The 12,414-nt window shown below is 35.4% G+C and overlaps 1 protein-coding gene across 2 annotated transcripts in view; it reads right to left on the reverse strand.

The window, feature by feature from the left end:
- Positions 1-255: 255 nt before the first annotated feature.
- The window catches only part of LOC116628743 (mitogen-activated protein kinase 8-like), a 67,407-nt gene continuing 55,248 nt past the window's right edge, over positions 256-12,414 (reverse strand). The window contains exons 1-4 of one of the 2 annotated variants that reach the window (XM_032399054.1): positions 10,639-10,809; positions 6,161-6,290; positions 675-733; positions 256-585 (exon numbers count right to left, since the gene is read on the reverse strand). In XM_032399054.1, coding sequence (XP_032254945.1) covers positions 387-585; positions 675-733; positions 6,161-6,290; positions 10,639-10,760 — 510 coding nt within the window. In that variant the 5' untranslated portion in view covers positions 10,761-10,809 and the 3' untranslated portion in view covers positions 256-386. Of the gene's footprint in view, positions 586-674; positions 734-6,160; positions 6,291-10,638; positions 10,810-12,414 lie in introns of those variants that run through there. The other variant, XM_032399053.1, reaches the window with a different exon arrangement.

The raw sequence follows: 12,414 nt of genomic DNA on the forward strand, positions 1-12,414 counted from the left end.
GATGAATGGATAAACAAAATGTGGTACATCCATATACTGTATTATTATTCAGTCATAAAAAGGAATGAACTATTGATAACATGCTACAACATGAACGAGATTGACAACATTATGCTAAGTTAAAGAAACTAAACACAAAAGGTTACATATGATTCCATTTATATGAAATATTCAGAAGACATAAATCCATAGACAACAGAAAGCAGACTGGTATGAGGCCAGGGGCTAGGGAGAGAGAGAGAGATGGGAACTGACTGCTTAATGGGTATGAGGATTTTTGGGGCAATGAAAATACTTCAAAATTTTCTATCAGTGGTGGATGAACAATGTTGTGAATGTACTAAATGTCAATGAATTGAACCCTTTAAAAGATGGTTAATTTTATGTTAGTTGAATTTCACCTCAGTAATTAAAAAAGGAATATGATGATAGTTTTCTCTACTAACCCGATGAATAATTCCAGCAGAGTGAAGGTGCTTGATTCCACACAGCATCTGATAGAGAAGGTAGGACATTCTTTCATGATCTAGTTCCATCTGAATCACTTGGCAAAGATTTGCGTCCATGAGCTCCATGACTATGTAACTTCATGGGTGAAAAAAGACCACAGCTAAAGTGTACAGCAACAATCTAAGAATAATGTACGAACATAAAATTTTAATTGTCAAACTTACACATCTTGAAATTCTTCTAGGGATTTCTGTGGTGTGAAAACATTCAAAAGGCCAATTATCTGTGGCAAAAGCAAAGAGACAGAAAAATTAGACACCACTGCTACTAATAATACTTTCATTTAGGAACTACAAATACATGGGTTAAAATTTTTTTAACCCAAAAAATCCACTGTCAGTATAAGAATTTTAAAATCTTATGTTCTAAGCCCAAGTAATTTCTCTTACTTTACATACTAAAACTTTATGGCCAGGGATTGGGGGTAGGGAGGGAACCAAAGCACACAGGATCTTTAGGGAGGTGAAAATACTCTGTATGATACTATAATAGTAGATATTATGTCATTACACATTTGTCCAAACCCAAAGAATGTACAACACCAAGAGTGAACCCTAATGTAAACTATGGACTTTGAGTAAAAATGATGCATCAAGTGATCATAATGAATGTACCAGTCTGGTGGGGGATACAGATAATGAGGGAGGCTATGCATGTGTGGGGGCAGGGGGTATATGGGAGATTTTTGCTGTGAACCTAAAAACGCTCTTAAAAAAAAAAAAAAGCCTTAAAAAAAACTGTATCAACAGAAGAGCTCCACATATCCATTCCATTTATGAATACTCAATTATCAAGGACTTATATTATACAATCCTCTATGTAATTTGTAGGCAAATTTTAAACACCTTCTACTAGCTCTTACCTAACTTAATACCTGTATATAATCTCAGCCCTCCCTGCAATGCCCTCAGTTTTTCATAATAATGAACTTGCCCAGTTTTCTGCATTCTCAGTCTATTCACTGGTTCATCCACAGGCATGCCCTCTTTCCTACCATTCTGTCTTTAATCCTTTTCTCTACCTGTACCCTTTCCCTGGGCAATATATGGTTTTTTGGTTTTTGTTTTTTTGTCTAAACACTTCTATGTGGACATTAAAAGTCCTTGCTTAGTTTGTAAGTCTCAAATATATATTGCCTATATATTGCCACTTCACATGAAAATCTCACAAATATAAAATTGAACTCATTATCATTCCTACCCAAACCCTTTACTTTTCCAGAGTGCCTTCTCTTTTACAAGAGAAGGCTCACAGTGATTTTTGACTTTTTCAGTATTTGCACCAAAATAAATACTGCAAATAAATATTTGCACCATAAAAAATACTATCCCATTCTACTGTCAGCTGACCTTCAACCTCTTCTTCCCATTCCGTGCTACTATATAGATAGAGGATTCTAACATCTCATCTAGACTGTTCATGCTATAATTACTTCTAACATTAAGGTTCCCTAAACAATGATTTCCATTTTATTGCCTATAATATGGTAAAAGAAAGACCTGATCATATTACTGACCTCTTCAAAAACTTAATGCCAGAAAAAAAATTCCAAAACTCCCTTGCAATACATTCAAAGCCTTACATGACAGAACATCAACCCAGTTCATCGCCTGCTAAGCTCTCTGTTAAACTTGATACTTCAGCCATCCTAAATAAGTTTAAACATGTTATCTTTAAAAAATTTCAATGCGTTTAAACATACTCTTCCCTGTACTTGTCATATTTACCTACTGAATTCAGTTACCTTCAAAACTGATGTCTTTTGTAGAGTCTGACAACCTCTAGTCCTTGACAGGTTGCTGAATATTTTCTTTACTTAGCCCCCACAATATCTTACATGTTATTATGGCACTTAACACAGTGTCGTATAGTTTCATTTTCACAACAGCCTCATCCCAATCACACCAGGATCCTTGTTAGAAAGAAATATTCACTTTTTCAGCCCTAGTACCATAGGGAGATACCTGACACACATCTTTAAAACGTTTGTTGACAATTAGGGATGGGAAAGTTTTTCTAGACCAACTTCATGAGGGCAGAATCTATGTCATTCATCTAAGCATAAAGCTTTACTTATAGAAAGCATTCAAAATATTTGTTCAGTGAATAAACTCAGAGAAATAATTTCCAGATCAGAAGAGGTCAAACAAATTTGTTTAAGATAGGGAGGGTGATAATAAGAATGCATCTAGCTGCTCTAAATGAATTAATTCCTGACTTCTAAATAGATGAACTGCACATCTAGAGACTCGGAGAAATAGTAAAACTGTTCATATCTGAGAAATCCTAGAGTAGAAGAGAAGTGTTAAAGATGAAAAGCATATAAAGACAAAAGATTAGTGGTTGCTTAGAGCCAAAGGTTGTGGGAGATAGGAAAATGAGAGCTAAACAATATGGAGAATCTTTCTGAGGTGAAGAAAATGTTCTAGAACTATGGAAAGTCAAATACATCTGTGAATATACTAAAAACCACTGAATTACACGCATTAAATGAATAAACTGTACGGCATGTGAACTGTATCTCAAAGAAGCAGTTATAAAATAAAAAATTAAGACAGACAGCTGTCTTACTTTCCAAAAAGGAAAATAAAGGAAATTATACTACTCATAGACTGGACGGTCAAACAAAAGTCAAGGACTGATTAAGTGGGTGATATATAAGTACTCTGAAAGAAGTAACACTTACTAGGAGCAGGTAAAAATTCACTGAGAAACTGTACTTCCTTCTGTGAATAAACGACAACAAAGAATAGCAGCAGTAGATCAGAAACGTGACCAGATAAGTATATGAAGATTTCAAAAAGGCATTTTTGAAAATGTCTCCAGTCATATATCCATGTGAGTAAGATGAAGAATTCAGGAGAGATGGGTAATTTTTATAGTTACACATGTCATTTTGTGGTATGCCAAGGGTCACTAATGAACTAATCCAGCTATTATGAAGGCATCCTGAGCAAAACTGGAATATGAAACTAGCAAGTGAAAAGTCAGAACAAAGAAAAAGCAATCCCCAACAGTCTGGGAAGAGTAACCAGATTTCATATGTGAAATTCTAGGGAGAAATAGGAAGTACTATACTTAACCTCCAAAACCAAAAGATAGTAAGTAAAAGATGGGGGGGCACCTGGCTCGCTCAGTCTGTACAGCATGCGACTCTTGATTTTGGGGTTATAAATAAAATCTTTAAAAAACAAAAAACAAAAAACAAAAAAGAAAGTAAAAGATGGGAAAGATGTGATCTATTAGCAGGTCTGTGACAAAGAATAACTTGCTAAGACAATGTGAATCAAATGGTGACCTGATTTCTAAACAGGATTATAATGTCCATGGTTAAGAGGAGATGATATGCCTCATCAGTTCTCTTGGAGAATTCAATCAGACATGAAGTACTGTGTGCTAGGTGACATACCAAAGTACGTTCAGACATAAGTGACCAAGTTGAAAAACAAACTCAAAAGCATCTACGAAAATAGTAGGAAATACAAAACAGTATGAATGTACCTAGTACCACTGAAGTGTATGCTTAAAATGGCTAAGATAGTGAGTTTTATGTTATGTGTATTTTACCACACACACACAAAAAAAAGAGGTGAGAAAAAATAGAGATTTTTAGACCAACGAAGAGATGATCTGTGTGGAACATGAAACTGCTGAAAAGGCAAGATATTACAAAAACATCCATCCATTAGGAGTATAAAAATTCCATTATCATTCCTGGTTTCCCTATACAGTGACCCTTTGAACAACATGGGTTCAAACTGTGTGGGTTCATGTATACATGGACTTTTTTTGATAAATACAGTACAGTACTGTGTAAGAATTTTCCTTATGATTTTAGTAACATTTTTTCTCTAGCTTACTTTAAGAATACAACACATATAGTATACAAAATGTGTCTTAATCGACTATTGATGTTATCGGTAAGGCTTCCAGTCAACAGTAGGCTATCAGTCGTTAAGTTTGGGGTTGTCAAAGTTATATGCAGATTTCAACTGCACAGGGGATTGACATCCCTCCCACATTATTCAAGGGTCAACTGTATTTAGTTTTACATTCAGTCTCTGAACAAATATGTTTTGAGCATCTACTCTATGTCAGCACTCTTGTAGGTGCCAAGGGTACTGCCTGCATGGACCTTGCCATCCCCATCAGAGGGTTAACTATGTGAAACAGGCTTTCCATGCCCTCCATCTAGTCGATGGAACCATCTTTTTTTGCAGTCACCCAGGCACAGGAAGTAGGAGTCATTGGCCATGTCCCCAATGCAAAACAAAGGCAGTATCACCACCATCATCGCCATGAAACAGACTATAAGGGGGCATGAGCAGCTAAATCCGAGGGTAGGAGGCTACCAACAAAACCCTGACAAGCAACATGGCTGGCTCCCATCCAGAACAAGAATGGCTGACACAACTTGTTCCCTGTCCCTGACTTTAATCTATACCTCTTTTTATATGCTGTTCTTTCTCTCTGGGAGGCCCTTTTCCTTCAACAATCCAATTTTTACCCCATTTTTAAGAATTAGTCTAGGGCCACCTTTCCCCAAAGCTTTCCCATTTCATGAAAGCTCACGCAATCTTCTCTCCTGAAAGCTCAGCACTTATTTTCCATCTACCACAATTTGACAATCAAACTTCCACTGCTTTATATCATATTTGATATTTCACTATGTATCTGTCTTCAAAATAACACTATACGTTACCCCAAATAAGGAGCCTCATCCTTAACTTCCATGAATTTTTCCCCTCAGTGACTAATCTACTAACTCCAGTACACAGAGGGCTTGCATAGTTAGCTCTCAAAATGTGGTAAACTGTTTATCTGCAATCAGAAAGCACTGAGCTTATTTTATTTTATAAACTCCTTTGTACAAATACCACAAGACATCTCTGGTCAGATGCTTTTGGTTTAGTACTTCATAAAACTGTCCCTTACACAATTCACTCCTAGTTTATTTCCTCTCAGCTGAAATTACTCCATTAAAATAATCATAAAAGTATGCTTAAGTTTAAAAAAGTGTAACTATTTCTTCTCAAAATGAGTGAAAGTTGTATGTTTAAGTCATTATAATCATTAGGAAAAAGAATTAGGGATATTTTCCTAATTTCATTTAAATATTTTTTGAAGTTTCTGCTAAACTGCTTTATAAAATCACAGACTATCTTCAACCTAAAGTGACCAGTGAGTATCAGCATCACTTTAAAAAGTGGGAGTAGGGTAGGGAGAAATGATTTGAATTTTGTATCTAATATTAGTAAATAAAATTCCAGTGTCAAAGTAAAATGGGAACAATCTGCTCTCTGTGCTAAGGCTACAGTCTTCTGAAATGTCAGCCTGAGAGAAAACAAAAAGTAGAAGATGAGATCAAGCCTAAATAAAGTTCTTCTAAAACACCTACTTCTTTTAAAACTCCTTTTGCAAATTAAATGTCAGAAAATTACACAATCTAAATTTCAGAAGCTGTTTTCTTTTGATATAATTTAATAAAGTTGAGAAAAAACTTATACTGTAGATATATACCCCTTTTAAATAATGCTTCAATCCAGAAGAATTTAAAGCACCTAATATACTTTTAAAGTTTTTGTTATGTATTCATGAACAAATCTTGATTTCATCTATACTTAAGACATTTTCTAAAATGTTCACTTACATTTTTGTGATTAACACATTTCATAAGAACTAGCTCTCTGTAAGCCCGTTTAGCATGAGTCTGATTCTGAAATGGCCGGCTTAGCTTCTTGATTGCAACATTTCTTTCAAGAATGGCATCATAAGCTGCACTGTAACAAGAAATTCAAAAACAACAAAAAAACTTTAAAATCTGCAAAACTGAATTTATGAAACATTCATACAGACTCCTTACTTTCTCCAAAGATAAAATGCAACTGTATCAATTTCCAATCTTTGATATTCAATATGTTTCTTCTATACCTATTATAGCATATTCCAACAGTGTATAGCATTGTTCTGTTTCTTAAAATGTTAATATATTCAATGGACTGTGAAGACAGACACAGTGATTGTTCATTGGGTGTCCTCCAAGATCCACCTAGCATACAATGGGCACTCAATGTACAAATATTTAATGAGTATTCAGGTCCAATAGATAACTTTAAGAGTAATGAATCCTTCACCCTGCACCTACACCAAGGAAAGTCACAATTAAAGAATACATGTGGTCACGATTAAAGAATACATGTGGTCGGGCGCCTGGGTGGCTCGGCTGTTGGGCTTCTGCCTTCGACTCAGGTCATGATCCCAGGGTCCTGGGATCGAGCCCCACATCGGGCTCCCTGCTCATTGGGAAGCCTGCTTCTCCCTCTCCCACTCCCCCTGCTTGTGTTCCTGCTCCCGCTGTCTCTCTCTCTCTGTGAAATAAATCAATGAAATCTTCAAAAAAAAAAAAAAAGAATACATGTGGTCATAAATTCTACCCAAATACTTCCTGAAGAATTCTACATAAGTAGATCACTTCCATTTCCTTGGACACAACAAAATGAATGCAGAAAGAGAAAAGAACACATATATAAAGGTATATTAAAGGTTATTTTACAATACAGGAAGTACTTAAAATTTGGGAGGAAGAATTAAAAACTCAAGTTTACAGATATAAATGCTAGATCTCAGGACATTAGAAGCTGCTTCGTAACTGTTAAAGAAACGCCTATAATTCTGCGACATATAACATCATCCTCATTACTCTTCATATTTTCTACCATATGACACGGACTAAACAGCATGTTTTGCAAATGACAGATCAGAGAAAGTAAAGCACAAATAAGGAAAAGCATCTTAAAATTATAGAATATTATGATTGAAAGAGACTTTAAAAATCATTTGAATTCACCACTGCCAGGAGGTTAATTTGCCCAAGTTAGTCAGAGAGTTAAAAGCAAAGCTGAGACCAAAAGACTAAGACATGAGGTTATCGCTTTTCATACTGGACTACCTAACATACTGTAAGACTTCTATTTATGTGATATTTGGAAAGTTAGCACATTGCTGAATGAAATTATTTTCTCATCTAACTGAAAACTTGAGTTTGTTCTCTAGCTATCTTACTATCTCAAATGTAGTGAAGAAATGTATTAAGACATTGGTACTCTGGCATAAATGGACACATCTATATGTTATATGCCATAACCATTTTGTATATACATATATATACATACACATAGCAAAACAGACATAAATATTATAACCTTGAGTTAGAAAATGCCATATTTACAGATATGTTCTCCCCAATTTAAAAACAAACAAACATTAGGGGTCATAAAAAAATAGAAGTTTTGACTGTTTCAGATCAAGTATGCTTTATTTTTAAGCATTAAATTCATTCCTATTAATTTTTTATCTGTTACATCAAAGTAATATTTCAAACTCTAAAGTATCTGAGTAGGTTACACTACTTTGTATCCAAGGAAGTTAGATATCTAATGTTGATACTTAAATGTGCACAAATTAGAGACCCCAATCCAGACCGGTATGAATCTTACTATCACTGGGCTCAAAATGATGTCTTTAAAAAAAATTTAAGTTCTTCAGTTGATTCTGATGATAATATAGAGTTTAAAAAAAAAATTATTTTTTGAAGATTTATTTACTTATTTTAGAGAGAGAGTGAGAAAGAGAGAGAAAGCACACGGGGGGAGGGGGCAGAGGGAGAGAGAAACTTAAGCCGACTCCACATTGAGTGCAGAGCCCCATCTCACAACCGGGAGATCATGACCTGATCTGAAACAAAGAGTCAGATGCTTAACCAACTGTGCCACCCAAATGCCCCCAGAAAACACATTTTTATTTTTATTGTTTAAAAAAATTAATTTATTTGAGAGAAAGAGAGAGAGAGAGAGTGCATGTGTGTGCATGAGCATGGGGGGGGGTAGAAGGAGAGGGAGAAGCAGACTCCCCGCTGAGCAGGGAGCCCAACACAGGGCTTGATCCTAGGACCCTGAGATCACAATCTGAGCTGAAGGCAGACGCTTAACCAACTGAGCCACCCAGGCACCCCACAAAAAACATTTTTAAACACTATTAAGAAGTTTATAAATACTATATTCCTTACAACCACCATGTAAATTAGGTGAGAACACTGGCTTAGAAGTGTTAACTTGCCATGAGTCACAAATACATCATAAAGCTAGAATCTGAACCACGAGCTGGCTTTCAGAATCCTTCCTGTATTGACTGTAGCACATTATTTTCTTTAAATTTAATTTGTGGTTTATTAAATATGGTTGGTTAAGATGACAACCAGCCAGCCAATAATGCTTTATAAAATTACCCAAATTCTATAATTTTTGGCATTATAAATTACTTCAAGAGTACAGAAAAAGAATAAATGCTACTGTTCCCATTAGAGAAATGTTATTTTAGTATTTTACCATAATTGCAATTTTTTTTTTTTAAAGTAGGCTCCACACCCAGCACGGAGCCCAACACGGGACTCAAACTCAGGACCCTGAGATCAAAACCTGGGCTGAGATCAAGAGTTGGACGCTTAACTGACTGAGCCACCCAGGTGCCCCAAGGGTTGAATTTTTTAAAAAGTAATATATTATCACAGGTGAAGTCCCCTCCCTTGTCTCTATTTTCAGAGGTAAGCATTATTCTGAGTTTGGTGTTTATTAATGGCTTTTATACTTTCCTACATATGGATGCATCCATAAATATATGGTCCTATTTTGCATATTTTAAACTATATATAAAGGGTACAATAATGCATATATATTCTGCATCTTCCTTTTAAACTGTACATTTCTGAGACTGTCTTTGTTGAAACATACCTCCAGTTCATTTTAAATGTTGTATAGTATTTCACTATATGAATATATCACAATTTTTTATTCTCATGGATAGACTTGCTGCTGTTACCAATTTTTGCTATTATAAATGGTGTTGCAAAGAACAGCCCTATGCATGTCTCTTTATGTACATGTGCAAGAGTTTTTCTAGAACCTGGGAGATCTGCAGGGTCATGACACTTATTATTTTTTTTAATATATTCTGAAATAAATCTGGTTTAAGGAGAGGTAATATATAATTATGCCAGAGTGAGGCTTAGAATTCCCCCAAACATTAGCTTATTATGCTAACTCAGTTATCTAAAATCATTAGCAGAACTGTCCTAAAAAGTGTTCTACCCTTCATTTTATAAAGAATTATGTTGGGGCACCTGGGTGGCTCAGTCAGTTGAATGTCCAGCTCTTGGTTTCAGCTCAGGTCACGATCTCAGGGTCATGAAATCAGGCTGCATTGGGCTCTGTGCTCAGTGGGAAGTCTGCTTGAGATTCTATCCCTCTGCCCCTCCCCCTGTGTGTGCACTCTCTCTACAACAAATAAATCTAAAAAAAAAAAAGGAATTACGTTGATCTATAAAGCCTAGGCCTTTCATAGAAATTAGCCAGTAAATCAATTTTAAAGACACATATGAGTTCTGAAACACATTCAATGAGATGATATTAACTCACTTCATTCCCCAATGCAAAGTAAGATTTCTGAAATTTCAGTTTCATTATAGTGTGAAAGTGATGATTAAGTCAATCTTATTAAACAACTAGCTATGGGAATAGATGTATACATGGAATTAACAAGCATGCCACTTATTCTTTCCTGATAATATTTGTCTTTACATGGCTTGTGACAAAGTATTTAATCATACTTTATATTTAAAGATGGCAGTGCTGTTCCCTCTCTATGTCAAATAAAAAAAAAAAAATCTTTAAAAAAAAAGGGGGCGCCTGGGTGGCTCAGACGGTTAAGCATCTGCCTTCAGCTCAGGTCATGATCCCAGCATCCTGGGATAGAGCTCCGCATTGGGCTCCCTGCTCAGCAGGAAGCCTGCTTCTCCCTCTCCTACTCCCCATGCTTGTGTTCCGTCTCTCTATATCAAATAAATAAAATTAAAAAAAAAAAAATCTTCTAAAAAGATGGCAGTGATTTATAAAGTTGTGTTTAATGAATAATAAAGGCAATCAACCTGCGAACAAAACAGTCTGCCATGTTATAGCTTTAATTTAAACTTTATAGTTTGAATTATTTGAGGCAAGTTAAATATTTACCAAGGTATATATAAGAAAAGATGGCAGTTAATGATTCTTTGCCTAATTTTTGGAAGTAAAAACTTACCATACTATTCCTTGAGCTCCTGAGCCTATAGGTTTTAAATTCTGATACCGTTTCAAGACTGTAAACGTAGAATCTCCAATCTCTACACTATAAAAATTGCTGTCACGCTTGCTTCTGCTCATGATGGCAAACAATTAATTTAATGGCTTCATCCAAATATTCACCAAGAAGCTGCAAAATGGAACAAAATGTGATGTTAACAAAATGAATTTATTTAATCTTAAAATTCAAGTCCTCACTTTGTTCACTGATAGTAGTACAGATTGCTATACCATGTTAAAAGAGCTGCTTCACTAAAACACAATTAGAAAGAAAAAAATACCACAGAGTTTGGTTAGCATCTGCTATACTTAAGGAGATGATTGATCGTTAAAAACAAAACAAAACTTTTACAAAGGTTAACAGTTTCTCCACTACAAGTCACTAGTATTAAAATGCACACATGTCTTAACTTACTGGAAAACTATAAAAACAAACAAAAAAAGCAAATAATTAAACGAAACATGTTTTTAAGGTCACTTTCATAGCTTAAAATTTAAAACCAGTCCTTTTTATGTATTTTTTTTTTTAATTTTATTATGTTATGTTAGTCACCATACAATACATCATTAGTTTTTGATGTAGTGATCCACGATCCATTGTTTTCGTATAACACCCAGTGCTCCATGCAGTACGTGCCCTCCTTAATACCCATCACCGGGCTAACCAATCCCCCCTCCCCCCTCCCCTCTAAAACCCTGTTTGTTTCTCAGGTCCATAGTCTCTCATGGTTCATCTCTCCCTCCAATTCCCCCCGCCCATTTTTCCCTTCCTTCTCCTAATGTCCTCCACGTTATTCCTTATGTTCCACAAATAAGTGAAACCATATGATAATTGACTTTCTCTGCTTGACTTATTTCACTTAGCATAATCTCCTCCAGTCCCATCCATGTTGATTATGTATTTCTTATAAAATATGGAAACCTTAATTTTTGTGAGAAATTGATAAACTTTCATTCAAAAATAATTCACAATCTCATTTAGTGTGACATGGAAGAAACGGCCAAGTGGGAGGCTAGTGAGCTGGTCAGCATGTATGATCCCTACCTAACAAACACAGAGCAGCATAGTGCTGCCACGATAACAGAGCCCCTGATCCCCAACAGCAACAACTAGGTGTAATGCAGATGTTGAGGTTATAATGGTTGAAAGGATGAGAAGCAGGGTACTAAATATAAGATAAAATAAGAAGATATAAAATAAAGTTAAAAATAAGAAAATATAAGAGAAAATATATAGAGAAAAACATTTAGTATATTAGGATGTGAAATAAAACAATACTGTTCTGAATTGTGTGGGGCCTCAAAAGCATGACCTAAGTTCTGACCACAGCTCTTTACCACATGCCCGATTACAAACCAAGGAAGTCTTTTTCCACCTATTTGAGTTGTATTTATTTACAAACCCATTACCCATTCTTACTAGATGAAAGTGGTCTATTCCTAAAATGCACATAAGACAGCACCAAACTACTCTCCATATCCCACAATAAACCAAGAAACCAGTTAGGTCTAAAGAATTAGTGTGTTGTGTGTGTACGGTTTTAAGACAATGCTAACAAAAACAAAAATAAAAACAAAATCCTGAAAGACTTACAATGCAAAGAAATCAATTTAACAAATATTAAGTGCCTAACCTGTGCCAGGCACTATGTTGGGCCCTAGGGCCAGACTATGTAGAAGCTCATGAACTGGATTCTAACACAGTTGAATTCTTAGAGTAGGATGGAAGGCACTG

Source organism: Phoca vitulina, unplaced genomic scaffold (genome assembly GCF_004348235.1).
Source record: "Phoca vitulina isolate PV1807 unplaced genomic scaffold, GSC_HSeal_1.0 scaffold127, whole genome shotgun sequence".
NCBI lineage: Eukaryota > Metazoa > Chordata > Mammalia > Carnivora > Phocidae > Phoca > Phoca vitulina.